The sequence below is a fragment of the Lynx rufus genome, unplaced genomic scaffold (genome assembly GCF_022079265.1).
Source record: "Lynx rufus isolate CCGP_SWC_20201006 ecotype Redwood Valley unplaced genomic scaffold, mLynRuf1.p SCAF_13, whole genome shotgun sequence".
Taxonomy (NCBI): domain Eukaryota; kingdom Metazoa; phylum Chordata; class Mammalia; order Carnivora; family Felidae; genus Lynx; species Lynx rufus.
In genome coordinates, this window is record NW_025814827.1 from 2,908,674 (window position 1) to 2,921,700 (window position 13,027).

At 43.4% G+C, this 13,027-nt stretch overlaps 1 protein-coding gene across 2 annotated transcripts in view; it reads left to right on the forward strand.

The window, feature by feature from the left end:
* Nucleotides 1-13,027, forward strand: part of EDC3 (enhancer of mRNA decapping 3) — a 60,614-nt gene that overhangs the window by 36,354 nt on the left and 11,233 nt on the right. For both annotated transcript variants that reach the window (XR_006961223.1, XM_047074807.1), the window contains exon 4: nucleotides 1,748-2,083. Coding sequence is in view for 1 of the 2 variants with exons in the window: in XM_047074807.1 (XP_046930763.1) it covers nucleotides 1,748-2,083 (336 nt within the window). In the remaining variant the exon portion in view is untranslated. The remainder of the gene's footprint in view (nucleotides 1-1,747; nucleotides 2,084-13,027) is intronic.

Here is a 13,027-nt window from a genome sequence, read left to right on the forward strand (position 1 = left end):
TCTGTTTTGTATCTTAAAGTCCTCATATGAGTGAAGTCCTATATTTGTCTTTCTCTAATTTCGGTTAGCATAATATGCTCTAGTTCCACCCACGTAGTTGCAAATGGCAAGATTTCATTCTTTTTGACTGCTGAGTAATACTCCCCTGTGCGTGCATGCGTGTGTGTGTGTGTGTGTGTGTGTGTGTGTACCACATCATCTTTATCCATTCATCCATCGATGAGCATTTGGGCTCTTTCCATACTTTGGCTATTGTTGATAGTGCTGCTATAAATGTTGGGGTGCATGTGCCTCTTCGAAACAGCACACTTGTATCCCTTAGATAAATACCTAGTAGTGAGTGCAATTGCTGGGTCATATTGTAGTTCTGATTTTTTGAGGAACCTCCATACTGTTTTCCAGAGTGGCTGCATCAGTTTGCATTCCCACCAGCAGTGCAAAAGAGATCCTCTTTTCTCCACATCCTTGCCAACATCTGTTGTTGCCCGAGTTGTTAATGTTAGCCATTCTGACTGGTGTAAGGTGGTATCTCATTGTGGTTTTGATTTGTATTTCCCTGATGAGTGATGTTGAGCATTTTTTTTTCATGTGTCGGTTGGCCATGTGGATGTCTTCTTTGGAGAAGTGTCTATTCATGTCTTCTGCCCATTTCTTCACTGGATTATTTGTTTTTTGGGTGTTGAGTTTGGTAAGTTCTTTATAGATTTTGGATACTAACCCTTTATCTGATATGCTGTTTGCAAATCTCTTCTCCCATTCCGTAGGTTGCCTTTTAGTTTTGCTGCTTATTTCATTTGCTGTGCAGAAGCTTTTTATTTTGATGAGGTCCCGGTAGTACATTTTTGCTTTTGTTTCCCTTGCCTCTGGAGACATGTTGAGTAAGAAGTTGCCGTGGCTGAGGTCAAAGAGGTTTTTGCCTACTTTCTCCTCTGGGATTTTGATGGAACCTCTAGGATCTGTTGGAAGTGCTGCTAGGATTTTGATGGCTTCCTGTCTTACGTTTAGGTCTTTCATCCATTTTGAGTTTATTTTTGTGTATGGTGTAAGAAAGTGGTCAGGTTCATTTTTCTGCATGTTGCTGTCCAGTTTTCCCAGCACCATTTGCTGAGGAGACTGTCTTTATTCCTTTGGATATCCTTTCCTGCTTTGTCAAAGATTAGTTGGTCATACGTTTGTGGGTCCATTTCTGGGTTCTCTGTTCTGTTCCATTGATCTGAGTGTCTGTTCTTGTGCCAGTACCATACTGTCTTGATGATTACAGCTTTGTAGTATAGCTTGAAGTCCGGGATTGTGATGCCTCCAGCTTTGCTTTTCTTTTTCAAGATTGCTTTGGCTATTTGGGGTCTTTTCTGGTTCCATACAAATTTTAGGATTGTTTGTTCTAGCTCTGTGAAGAATGCTGGTGTTATTTTGATAGGGATTGCACCCTTCCACTTTTTTGACATTCAGTTGTTTAAAAAAAAGCCTCTGTCATTACCAGTTTCCTTGTGAAGGGTAGAACTGGTTAGGATTTCCAGGAGTTGTACTTATTTTATATTTATTATTACTTAGGTAATATATGAAATCTATTATTCCAGGAGATTTGTGGTAGTTTGTGCTACTTAATACGATCCAGGAATAGCTTACCTTTCTTTACAATCTTCACTTTGATTCCTGTAACACTCTCCATAAAGCACTAATGTATTTTCCACTTCCACTGAGCACTTACTGTTGGCATACTGACCTTAGTCCCTGTTTTTCCCTCCAGGGTCATCTAGTAGCAGACACCCAAATCAGGCAACTCCAAAGAAAAGTGGATTAAAGAATGGCCAAATGAAGAATAAAGATGACGAGTGCTTTGGGGATGATATCGAGGAGATCCCAGACACAGATTTTGATTTTGAAGGGAACCTGGCCCTTTTTGACAAGGCAGCTGTGTTTGAAGAGATTGATACCTATGAGAGGAGAACTGGTACCCGTTCCCGGGGCATCCCAAATGAAAGGCCTACTCGGTACCGCCACGATGAGAACATCCTGGAGTCGGAGCCCATTGTCTACCGGCGGATCACTGTGCCCCACAACGTGAGCAAGGAGTTCTGCACTGGTGAGTTGCACCAGGTCCGCTTTCCACCGGCTGCTCTTCCCTCTCCATTATGCCTGAAACACAATGACCTAGATTCTGAATCAGAGGCTTGCAGTAGGAATTAACTAAAGTGGCTTTGCGGTTGGCTTATTATCATTGTCTCTTGGGAATTGTGGCTAATGTAGCATACTGCCTATCACAGCACAGGGTAGGGGGCTGATTTCATGTCCATTTATATCCTACATCTGACAGAATCTGGTCTGCTCTTTATTTAGTGTGTTGTGATTAACAACTAAAGGCATAGGAGATAACTATGAGGCATATGTGATATGTGATAACTATGTGATTAACAACTAAAGGCATAGGAGAACAACTAAAGGCAAAATCAGATCTTTGACTTTTCACTTTGGCTTGCCTATTACTGCCTTTACATTTTACCAGAGGTTCCACTCTGATTCACTAGTTGTTGGGGTAAAAAACAGTTGGAGATGGATGGTTGACACCATTGGCTAAAATTGGGGTTTTAATAAATTACGTTTGTTTACTATGCTGTCCTTATTTCCTGAGAGCCCTGGTCATCTGGAAGTTTGGCTAGTCCTAATTCTCATGTAACCAACTAGTGCCTGGGTAGTCACCTAGGTCACTATATTGGGTAGTCTAGTCTATTACCTCAATGGTTTTTAAGTTCCTTTTTCTTTTTCTTTTCTTTAAATGTTTATTTTATTTTGAGAGAGAGCATGAGCGGGGGAGGGGCAGAGAAGGAGACACAGAATCCCAAGCAGGCTCCAGGCTCCAGGCTCCAAGCTATCAGCACAGAGCCTGACGCGGGGCTCAAACTCACAAACTGAGATCATGACGTGAGCTAAAGTCAGACGCTCATCCAACTGAGCCACCCTGGTGCCCCAAGTTTCTTTTTTTTATATGAAATTTATTGTCAAATTGGTTTCCATACAACACCCAGTGCTCATCCCAACATGTGCCCTCCTCAATGTTCATCACCCACTTTCCCCTCCCTCCCACCCCCCCTTCTCAGTTTTTTTTTTAAAGGTCTCTTATGGTTTGCCTCCTTCCCTCTCTGTAACTTTTTTTCCCTTCCCCTCCCCCATGGTCTTCTGTTAAGTTTCTCAAGATCCACATAGGAGTGAAAACATATGGTATCTGTCTTTCTCTGTATGACTTATTTCACTTAGCAAACACTTTCCAGTTCCATCCACGTTGCTACAAAAGGCCATATTTCATGCTTTCCCATTGCCAAGTAGTATTCCACTGTGTATATAAACCACAACTTCTTTTTTTTTTTTTTTTTATATATGAAATTTATTGACAAATTGGTTTCCATACAACACCCAGTGCTCATCCCAAAAGGTTAAACCACAACTTCTTTATCCATTCATCAGTTGATGGACATTTAGGCTCTTTCCATAATTTGGCTATTGTTGAAAGTGCTGCTATAAACATTGGGGTACAAGTACCCCTATGCATCAGCACTCCTGTATCCCTTGGATAAATTCCTAGCAGTGCTATTGCTGGGTCATAGGGTAGATCTATTTTTAATTTTTTGAGGAACCTCCACTCTGTTTTCCAGAGTGGCTGCACCAGTTTGCATTCCCACCAACAGGGCAAGAGGGTTCCTGTTTCTCCACATCCTCTCCAGCATGTATAGTCTCCTGATTTGTTCATTTTAGCCACTCTGGCGTGAGGTGATATCTCAGTGTGGTTTTGGTTTGTATTTCCTCTTTTTTTTTTTTTCTTTTTTTTTTTTAGTATTAGGATCTTTTCTTCAAACGTGGCATTTGAGGCAGATAAATGCAGCTGTGGAGAAGTGGTCTTCTTCACCCCTCTCCCTGTCCCTTCCACCCCAAACCACATTATTATCTGGGCTTCTGGGAATACAGTTTGAAAACCATTGTTACTGAAGGATCTTAAAGAACAAAGGAGGAATCATAATCATTTTAATTAAGTAGAGAAGGAACTAAGTACAATATTCATTTTGGTTTGAGGGTTTGAATATAGGGAATATAAATCTAGAACAGTAGTAGCAGTTATAGGAAGTATTATGGAGATGACTTAATTACATTTGGAGCAAAATCAGATGTGGTGTGGCTTTTTTGTAGACAGTAATAGGGTTTTGATGTATTTGGTTTGCTGAGTATAGAAATTTGCATGTGCTTTCCACGCTAGAACAAAAAATAAGCCCACTCTGAGGCTAAGAGAGATTACCAAGTTATTTTCCATCGGTCACTGGCAGATTCTGGTGGGCATGCCTCTTTACTAAGGTAGTTTCCCTAAGTGGCACTGACAGTGTAACTTGCTGAACTCCTTTGATTTTTACCACCTATGCATAGGCAAACAGCCTAGCTCAGAATCAGGCTTAATTTGCCAGATTTTAAACTTTTCAAAGGCAGCTGTCATCCAACAGGTCTGATAGTACAGATTCTGCTATTTATCTACCCCTATGGCTCCCCTTTTTTACTGCTCTCATTTGTAAAATAAGCTGCCTCTGCTGGTGGCTCTCTGAGCTGAGGTGGTTGGGCCATGCGGTATGTCATTTCCCTGAAATCCCTGAGCTTGGGGAGATATAGACTGCCTTGGAATGAAGTGGCTAAAAGGGAGGGAATGATAGACTCAGGAAAGATTCTCAGATCTAAAAAGAACCTGAGAAAACATTGCTAGAGTAGGCAAAGGGGAGGGGTGGGAGTTTTTTCCTACTATACATTCCACCTCCCTAACTTGATTTTTGCACCTAGTTTAATTTAATGACCGAAGTAAAAAGTTCTCTCTCTTACGTGAAACTTTTCCAGAATTGCCATTAACAAACATACTACAAACCCCATGAGCTGGTCCTCAGCCAAGAACTCCGGTATGGCGGCTTGTGTATAGTGACCAGTTGTACCTGACTGAGGCATGACAGTGAGAGGAGGAGAGGCCCTGCAGCTTCATGCCATCTGGTTTTCCTCTTTGTCATCAATAGTGATCAGGAATGCAAATGAAGCCCTTTTGCCAAGCAGGGTCTATGCTGGAAGTAGAGCAAGCGAGCTGTTGCCTTGCGGAGCAGCTTCTCCTACAGGTGGTTTTCAACTCTGCTCCAGGAACAAGAGACAAGCCTCAAAGTAGGTTTTTACTGTTATTCAGATAGTGCACGGCTGGGGGCACTTTTCCACTTGGGTTTACTATGCATATGTTACAGTTAGAATAAGGCAGACTATCTGGAATAGGTGGGGGAATAACCTAAGACCATCAAATGTTAGTGTTAAGTTACTTGATCACTTAGTATGATTTTCTCATTTTACACATGAGGACATTGAGGCCCAGAGAGATAAAGGCTCTTATAAACCTTATCTGTTATATTTCATTTTATCTTCCAAGTGTGGATACGTTAAAAAGGAAGAAGAATATAGTATAAGAAGAGAAGGGCATGTAATAGCAAAATAGACTGCAGTCGTTTCTTTTTAGTATTCCCTCAGGAATGGGCCAACTTAGATCAGCCTCTGTGGGGAGTGACTTGGCTGGCTCCCCAACTAGCCTTTGAGCATTCGTGTCCTAGAACCCCAAATACCTTGTTTTCTGCTAATCCCCAGGGTAGCAAAAGAGCAACAACATGTTTACCACCCATTTGGTGATGGCTTGGGTTTTGGGATTCTGACAGCTTGCTGCTGGTATCCAGCACACTGACTGCATGCTAAGTGGTGTCAACTGTTTCTAAGCCGTTATGCTGTCATTGCTTACACTCCTCTTGGCAATCCTCTGCCGACTGTGTGTGTGTGTGTGTGTGTGTGTGTGTGTGTGTGTGTGTGTGTGATGGGGGCAGTGTTCTAAAAGGTCTGTTGATTGGGAAAACACGTTCAGGAAGCAACTAAATTTAGCTCTTTGTTTAACCCAAATCTTTTCTCTCTGGAAAGCCTTTTTGAGTCCTTTGATAGTGCTGTTTCCAACAGTAACAGATTGTCAGATATTCCTCCACTTGGACTTACCCTGCTAAATAACGATATCCAGGAGTCATATACTTGTGTGTTAAGTTTGGCTATAAATAGTGTGAGATGCGTGTGCGCTCTCTGTGTTCGGTGGTAAGCGGTCCCCAAAGAACACTAGTTAGGAGAGAGATAAGACTTCGAAGTAGAATCTTTGCTCAACATTCATAATACTCTAAAAGAAATACTTACGACCATTCGGTCAGAATACTGTGCTTATTTTGTGTAAGTGACTCTAAGACCTTGCATTCATTATTAAAATGTATCAGAAAATGGAAAGATACCATATATGCCTAGAGTCCTGTGAGCGTGGACATTAATTGCACTGGATATTGAGAAGCAGGAGAGGTCCTGAAGGCTGGGCTGATGAGGGACGGCTTCACAAAGGGAGCAGGACAGAAGCCTTGAAGCACTGGGCAATCTTTGCTAGGCAGAGAGGAAGAGGAGAGGCGTGGGTGGGCTGGTAGGTGCTGGTGAATAGTGTGAAAGAGCCATGGGAGATTGGCCATTGTCTGGTTTGGCCAGGGCACTGAGTTTGCATGGGGGACTAACAGGAATTAAAAATACTTTGGACCGGAGCACAGAGCCTTGTGTGCATATGCTGTCCTTGTCCTATGCCATAGAGAGCAGCTTAAGGGTTCTGAAAATGACATTATCTCAAATCTCTTTTAGGAAGACTTTTAGTCTACGAAGACTGGTCTCATGATAGAATTCAGGGTACAGTGGGAGGACAGAGGGACGAGAGCAGCAAGACTGGTTGAGCTCTGGACATAACTCATTACCAGAGGTTTGGGGCTCTGAGTGGAAGGAAAGAGCTGTGAGAGAAATGGTACAGAGGAGTGTGATGGTTAGAAACAGGTAGAAAAGGGTTGAGTGGGCGGGAGTGTTGAAAGGCATCAAGCCCGTGGGGCAGGAAGAATGGCCGTGAGCGTCTAGTGATAGTTAGACTGCGTAAGTCTGCAGTGGGCCAAGTCTGCATGGTTTTGTGATTTTTCTGCCCGCAGTGCTTTGTGGCTGAGCTCAGAAAAGACAAGCAGTAGAGTTACCTCACTGAGAGAGAGGTCAGGGAGTTAATGCAGGCTTCAGTGAGGAGGCATCTGTAGAGTTAGAGAGCAGAGTTATAGAGCCAAATTGGGGCTACTGAGCCTATTTCCTTCTCTGTAAAGTGGGATAAAATTGTCAATTAAATGAGATCATGTGGAAAAGCAGCTAGTACAATGCCCAGCTTGTGATCGTTAGTCAGTATTTGACTTCAAATAGAATTGCAAAGGCTGCCTCAGTAAGGTTATTTCAAAGCATCTACGTTTATAAAATTTCTACCATGTGCCAGGCACCGTTCTAGACCCTCTGGGTAAGTCATTAGTCATTGTCTGCCACCTCAGGGACCTCAGGAGTAACTAAATGTGTAAACAAATAATAGAACTGTGTACAAGGTTTAGAGGCTGCAGAAAGGGGATGGTGGGAACCTGTTTTAGGAGAAGCAACATCATTGTGATCAGTGTCATAGTATTGAAAGTTCATTGGGTATTTATGATGACTATGTCACGGGCACCATTCTGAGTACTTCACGTGCTTGTCACAGTTTTCACAGCACATCTGTGAGATTGCCCTGTTCTCCTCGTTTTGTTATTCCCATTTTGTTGGCATTAAGTGGTCCAGTAAACCTTTCAGTCAGGAATGACTTTAAAGTGTCTCGAATTCTTCATTTCCTGAGTTCTGATAAATTCTTCTTGGGTATATTTATTTAAGAACCCTTCCTATTGGGTAGAATTCTTGTTTAACTTCTGCCATTTGTTTTCCACTGTGTAGCCTCCTTCAGCCCTCTAGTATTTAGAAGCCCAGATGGGAGGCAGTGGGGGGGGCTGTTGGTGCAGGCCCCAAATCTCTGCAGTTGTCCCATTTGCTTTGTCTGAAGGATGTTTCTTTGCCACCATACTGTCTGCCCACTGAGATTTGAGGAGCAGCAAATGTATGAGGAGGATGACCGGAAACGAGTTACTATTTACTGTCTTGCAAAACGATCAAGTCAAAGTTTAAGTGGGGCTCTCTGGTCTGAGCTCCCTTTGCGTCCATTACCACTTACCCATGCCCATTTGTCTTGGTAAAAGCAGTTCTGGTTCCTACTTCGAAGGGGAGCTGCTGGTGAAGCCACAGTTGGTTTGTTCCTGCTGCTTTATGGCTTGCCTCTTTATTCTTCCCACCTTGGCTAACTGAGTCTTTGAGCTTCAGTGGGGATGTGTCTTGCTGTCAGGACAAGCTTGACCTTCGGCATTTCAGGCTGGCAGTTGTCTTCCACACTGGCGTTCCATTTCTGCCTCTGAGCTCTGGCTGCCTGCTTCTGCCTCTTGTCACTGAGAGTCCCTTAAGAAGTATTCTAATCCTTTCAAGACCAGCAGTGTTCTTCTCTCTTGAAGAACAGGTAAACAGGAAATCTGCTTTGGGTTTCTATGTGTGTTCAGTAGGAATTCAGAAAGAAATAAATCTCTGAGTTTAGAAGTGGCCACTGAAGAATTTTACCATAAGGGTAGTGAGACTTCCTTCAGCGCTTGTGCTCCTGAGAGCTACAGGGACACATCAGGAGGTAAATTCTAGGAAATGTTCTGGATCAAAACGCCTGCACTAATACACCTGTGCTGCACCAAGTGCCACCATAATTTTGCACTGAACAGAGTTAACCTAGTTTTTTAAAATTGTGTCTCTGCTAGCGGACTTCCTCGACAGTGACTTGGTTGATTTTAGGAACCTCAGATTCTAACAGAGTTGAGGGAGTAGTCAAACCCTTTAGTATGTTGTCCTTCAGAGTTTGGGGGCCTGGGTAATCAGGTAGATACTTGTCTTAGGCCTGAGGGGCTTCATTGTAGTCATTGGCAATCTCATGAGGTTTTAGAGCAGTATTGTTAAGACGGTGTCTTGGCTAGACCCTTCCCCCAGTAATGAACATTTGTGCTTCCTACAGTCTTTGCATGGGAAAAGGTCTCATGACAACTTTTGCAAGAGTTTTAATTTAAGAATTTATATATTTTTAGTTAAATTTTTTTTAATTTATTATTTTTTTATTTTAGAAAGTGCAAGTGTGGGGGGGGTGGAGAGAGGGAGGGAGGGAGGGAGTCTTAAGCAGGCTCCACATTCAGCGCAGAGCCCGATGCGGGGCTTGATCCCATGACCCGGGGATTATGATCTGAGTTGAAATCAAGAGTCGGATGCTCAACTGACCAAGCCACTTAATTTAATTTCACCAGGTGCCCCTTAATTTAAAATTTAAAATTTAAACTAAGGCCTGGAGGGTCCGGAAACTTGGTATATATTATGACCTCACAACTGAGCTTTGATATATCAAAAGCTGCCAGTTGGTCATTTTATTGTTTTTTTTAGAAAATGATTTGGTCTTTGTGAATGTGACCACTTTGCCAATATGTATCCCCTTCCCATTTCAGAGCCACAGGTGTCTAGCCAGAGTGAGGAAGGAGTTTGATTTCAACATATGCACCATCCACCATCCTCCTTAAATTCGACATACCGCAGCTAAGTCCGTCGTCCCTTCCCAGCATCCTTGCCTCTTTCCCATTCCTGTTCCTTTGAGTGCAATCGCCGTTCTTTAGGTGCCTGGCATAAAATAGGCAGCCACCTTTGCCTCTTCCTTCTCATAAAAATTCATGACTAGAAAGGATCCTAGAGGCCATTTTTCTTCCTTCCCTTCCCTCCCCTCCCCTCCCCTTTTTTTCTTTCTTTTCTTTTCTTTTCTTTTCTTTTCTTTTCTTTTCTTTCTTTCTCTCCCTCTCTCCCTCTTTCTTTCTTTCTCTCCCTCTTTTTCTTTCTCTCTTTCTCTCTTTCTTTCTCTCTCTCTCTCTCTCTCTCCCTCTTTCTTTCTTTCTCTCCCTCTTTCTTTCTCTCCCTCTTTCTCTTTCTTTCTCTCTCTCTCTTGCTTTCTTTCTTGAAGGCAGACTGTAACATGCAGCACCTCATTTGGTCTCGAAAGCTTGACTCCCCTATGTTCTCCTACAAATGGACCTTGAGAGCTTGTTTGGAGGCTCTAGCAGGGGAGCCACCCGTATACCCTTGACCCAAGAATGGCCCTCCTCTATTGGGGAAGGTCGTCCTCTTCACCCAGCTCGCAGCTTCGGGAGGGATGCACATGGAAAGGTGAGGAAGAAAGGGGACACCTGCCTAGCCAGCCAGACCAGCCAAATCAACCCTGGAGATCTGTGGGGTGACAGATGTCGTAGCCCGCGTGCCCTCACATCCTTTTTTTCCTAATAGCAGATGTAGTGATTCCTTCTGTAGCAGCCCTGGCAAGGAACTTTTGTTTATCCTCAGTATTCATTTTGGCTTCAGGCTCTCCTATTCCTACAGAGTCGCCCATTGAAATGGTCATGGCTTTTTAGTTTCTTGTGCTACCCCACAGGTTCCCTGTGTCATCTGATACCAGTTCATAGTCTTTCTGTCTTCGTTAACTTCCCCCTGCATAAAACAACTTGGCCTTTAAAGCCTTCTGAACTCTGGGCCCGCCTGCTACTCTAAGCCAGCCTTCATGTCAGCACCGGGGCTGCAGGAAGGGAAGTTTTCAGCTGCACGTGTCACACAGATTCCAGCCTCTGGACTTTTGTTCATGGCTCCTCCCCACCGCATCTGGAGTACTCTCTCTCCTGTCATTCTGGCTACAATCCTGCCTGTCTTTCAAGGCATAGTTCAGATTGAGAATTGATACCTACCGCCTGCAGCCCCTGATTTAAAATCGATACATGACACTTGTGCTCAAGATCACAGTTCAGTCTATTCTCTGGTATCTGCACATATTTTTTGTTTTCAGCTAGATCATAAGACTGTGTCTTTACTCTGTCTTTGTCTTTACTCTGTCTTTGTCTTTACTCTGTCTTTTGCCACTCCCCACCCCACCACTGGCTTGAAGCGTTATTACTCTGCCCACATTCGTTGGTCCTATTTGAAGGCACTTAATTAACTTTCTCTTTTCTACCCCCAACTTTTTTACGTTGGAAACAATGTCAAACTTTCAGAAAAGTTGCTAGAATAGTATAACGAACACCAATACGCTTTTCGAACACCATGCGCTTTTCCTTTAGATTCACTTTAACATTTTGCCACATTTAGTTTGTATATAAATGCAAGTACACACCTGAACCTTTGAGGTTTAGTTGGAGCACTCCTACTTCCTTCCATTCCCTGCTTGCTTCCCTGTGCGCTCAGCACAGTGCTGTGTGTACAACCACACAGTGAGATGGCTCTCAGGAAACTTTTAAAAAAAATTTTTTTTTCAACGTTTTTATTTATTTTTGGGACAGAGAGAGACAGAGCATGAACGGGGGAGGGGCAGAGAGAGAGGGAGACACAGAATTGGAAACAGGCTCCAGGCTCTGAGCCATCAGCCCAGAGCCTGACTCGGGGCTCGAACTCCCGGACCGCGAGATCGTGACCTGGCTGAAGTCGGACGCTTAACCGACTGCGCCACCCAGGTGCCCCTGGAAACTTTTAACCCAAATGTGTCCTCATGTTCACTCCATATCCACAACTTTCCAGTTGTCGCAGTAGTGTCCTTCCTAGCTGTGTTTATAGTCAGCAGTGGTGCATTACAGTTAGTTGTCATCTCTCGTTTGTTTCCTTTTAACCAAGACGATTCCCACAACTTTTGTTGTCTGTTGTGATATGGACATTTGTGAAGAGTCTAGGCCAGTTGATTTGCAGTATACTCCTTAGTTTTATTTACTGATTGATTGTTTCCTCTTGATGTGATTCGTGTTAACACATTTTTCCCAGGATTTTGGTGGGGCTCTGTTCTATTCAGGGTATCACGTCATAAGAATAGACAGTGTCAGTTTGTCTCACCACTGGGGCTGACTTAATCACTTGGTAAGGTATTGTCCACCGGATATCTTCTTCATAAAGCTCCTTCTCCTCTTCATAATTAAGAAGTAATCTTGTCAGGAAGTCCTTTACACCCTTGAGTCCAAGGCTTGTTCCAGTGGAGCTTTAACCTGAAGGAATGAGGTCCATTGTGGACAGGGCGTTGGTCTAGTTGTTGTAAATGGAGGAAGGAAGACGTGAGGAGAGAATCCAAAACCTCTTACCCACACTTAACCTTTGGTTACAGCTGGGCTGTTGTCCAGCTGCAGAATGGAAAGCGCTGAGGCTGTTTTATAGGTGTCCTTTCCCATTCATTCGTTAATTCAACACCTATTGATGTAGACCCTCCACCAGGCCCCGTGCTAACACTGAAGGTACAAAGAAGAACAGGTTACAGCAGCAAATGAGACATATATGGTCCCTGCCTTCATGGAGTTTACAGTCTGGCAAAGTAGATAGTCCAAAACAAAAAACAAAAAAACCCCCAGTTGTTTACAAGTTGTATTCAGCACAGTGAAGGAAATAAGCAGCATGCTGAGACTGAGGGCTCTTTAAGCTGAGACCTGAAGAATGAGGAACCAGCCTTGAGTGTGGGTAGAGCATTGGAAGAGAGAAGAGAGGCCTCAGAGAGGGGACAGGCTTCCTAAGGCCAGAAGGGAGTTGAGGTGTTTAGGAGCCAAAAGGCAGCCAAGGTGCCTTGGAGCATGGTGGGAGTTGGGATTTAAGGTGAAAGGGGTAAAGTGAACAGGGCCCAGATCATGGGCCCTAATAAAGAGTATTAAGAGTATTTAGGCTTCCTGTAACACATTCTTCTTTCAGGGATACACTGGACACCAAATTTCATTTTGTGGTAGCTTTAATGTAAATCTACAGGGGCTTTCTTGTACACTGTGGGTCTGAGGGTATGAACTTACCGGTGGTTTTTACTCCAAAGAAGAACCAGTGTGTTTAACTACAGAGAACAAACCGATGGTTATTAGAGGGGAGGTGGTATGGGGATGGGTCAAGTAGAATGATGGGGATTAAGGAGTGCACTTGTTGTGAGGAGCACTGGGTGATTAAAATAAAAACTTCAAAACAAAACCCAACCAGTGTGATATTGCCCCACAGTTGAGTGACCACCACAAAATGGAATCAGCAT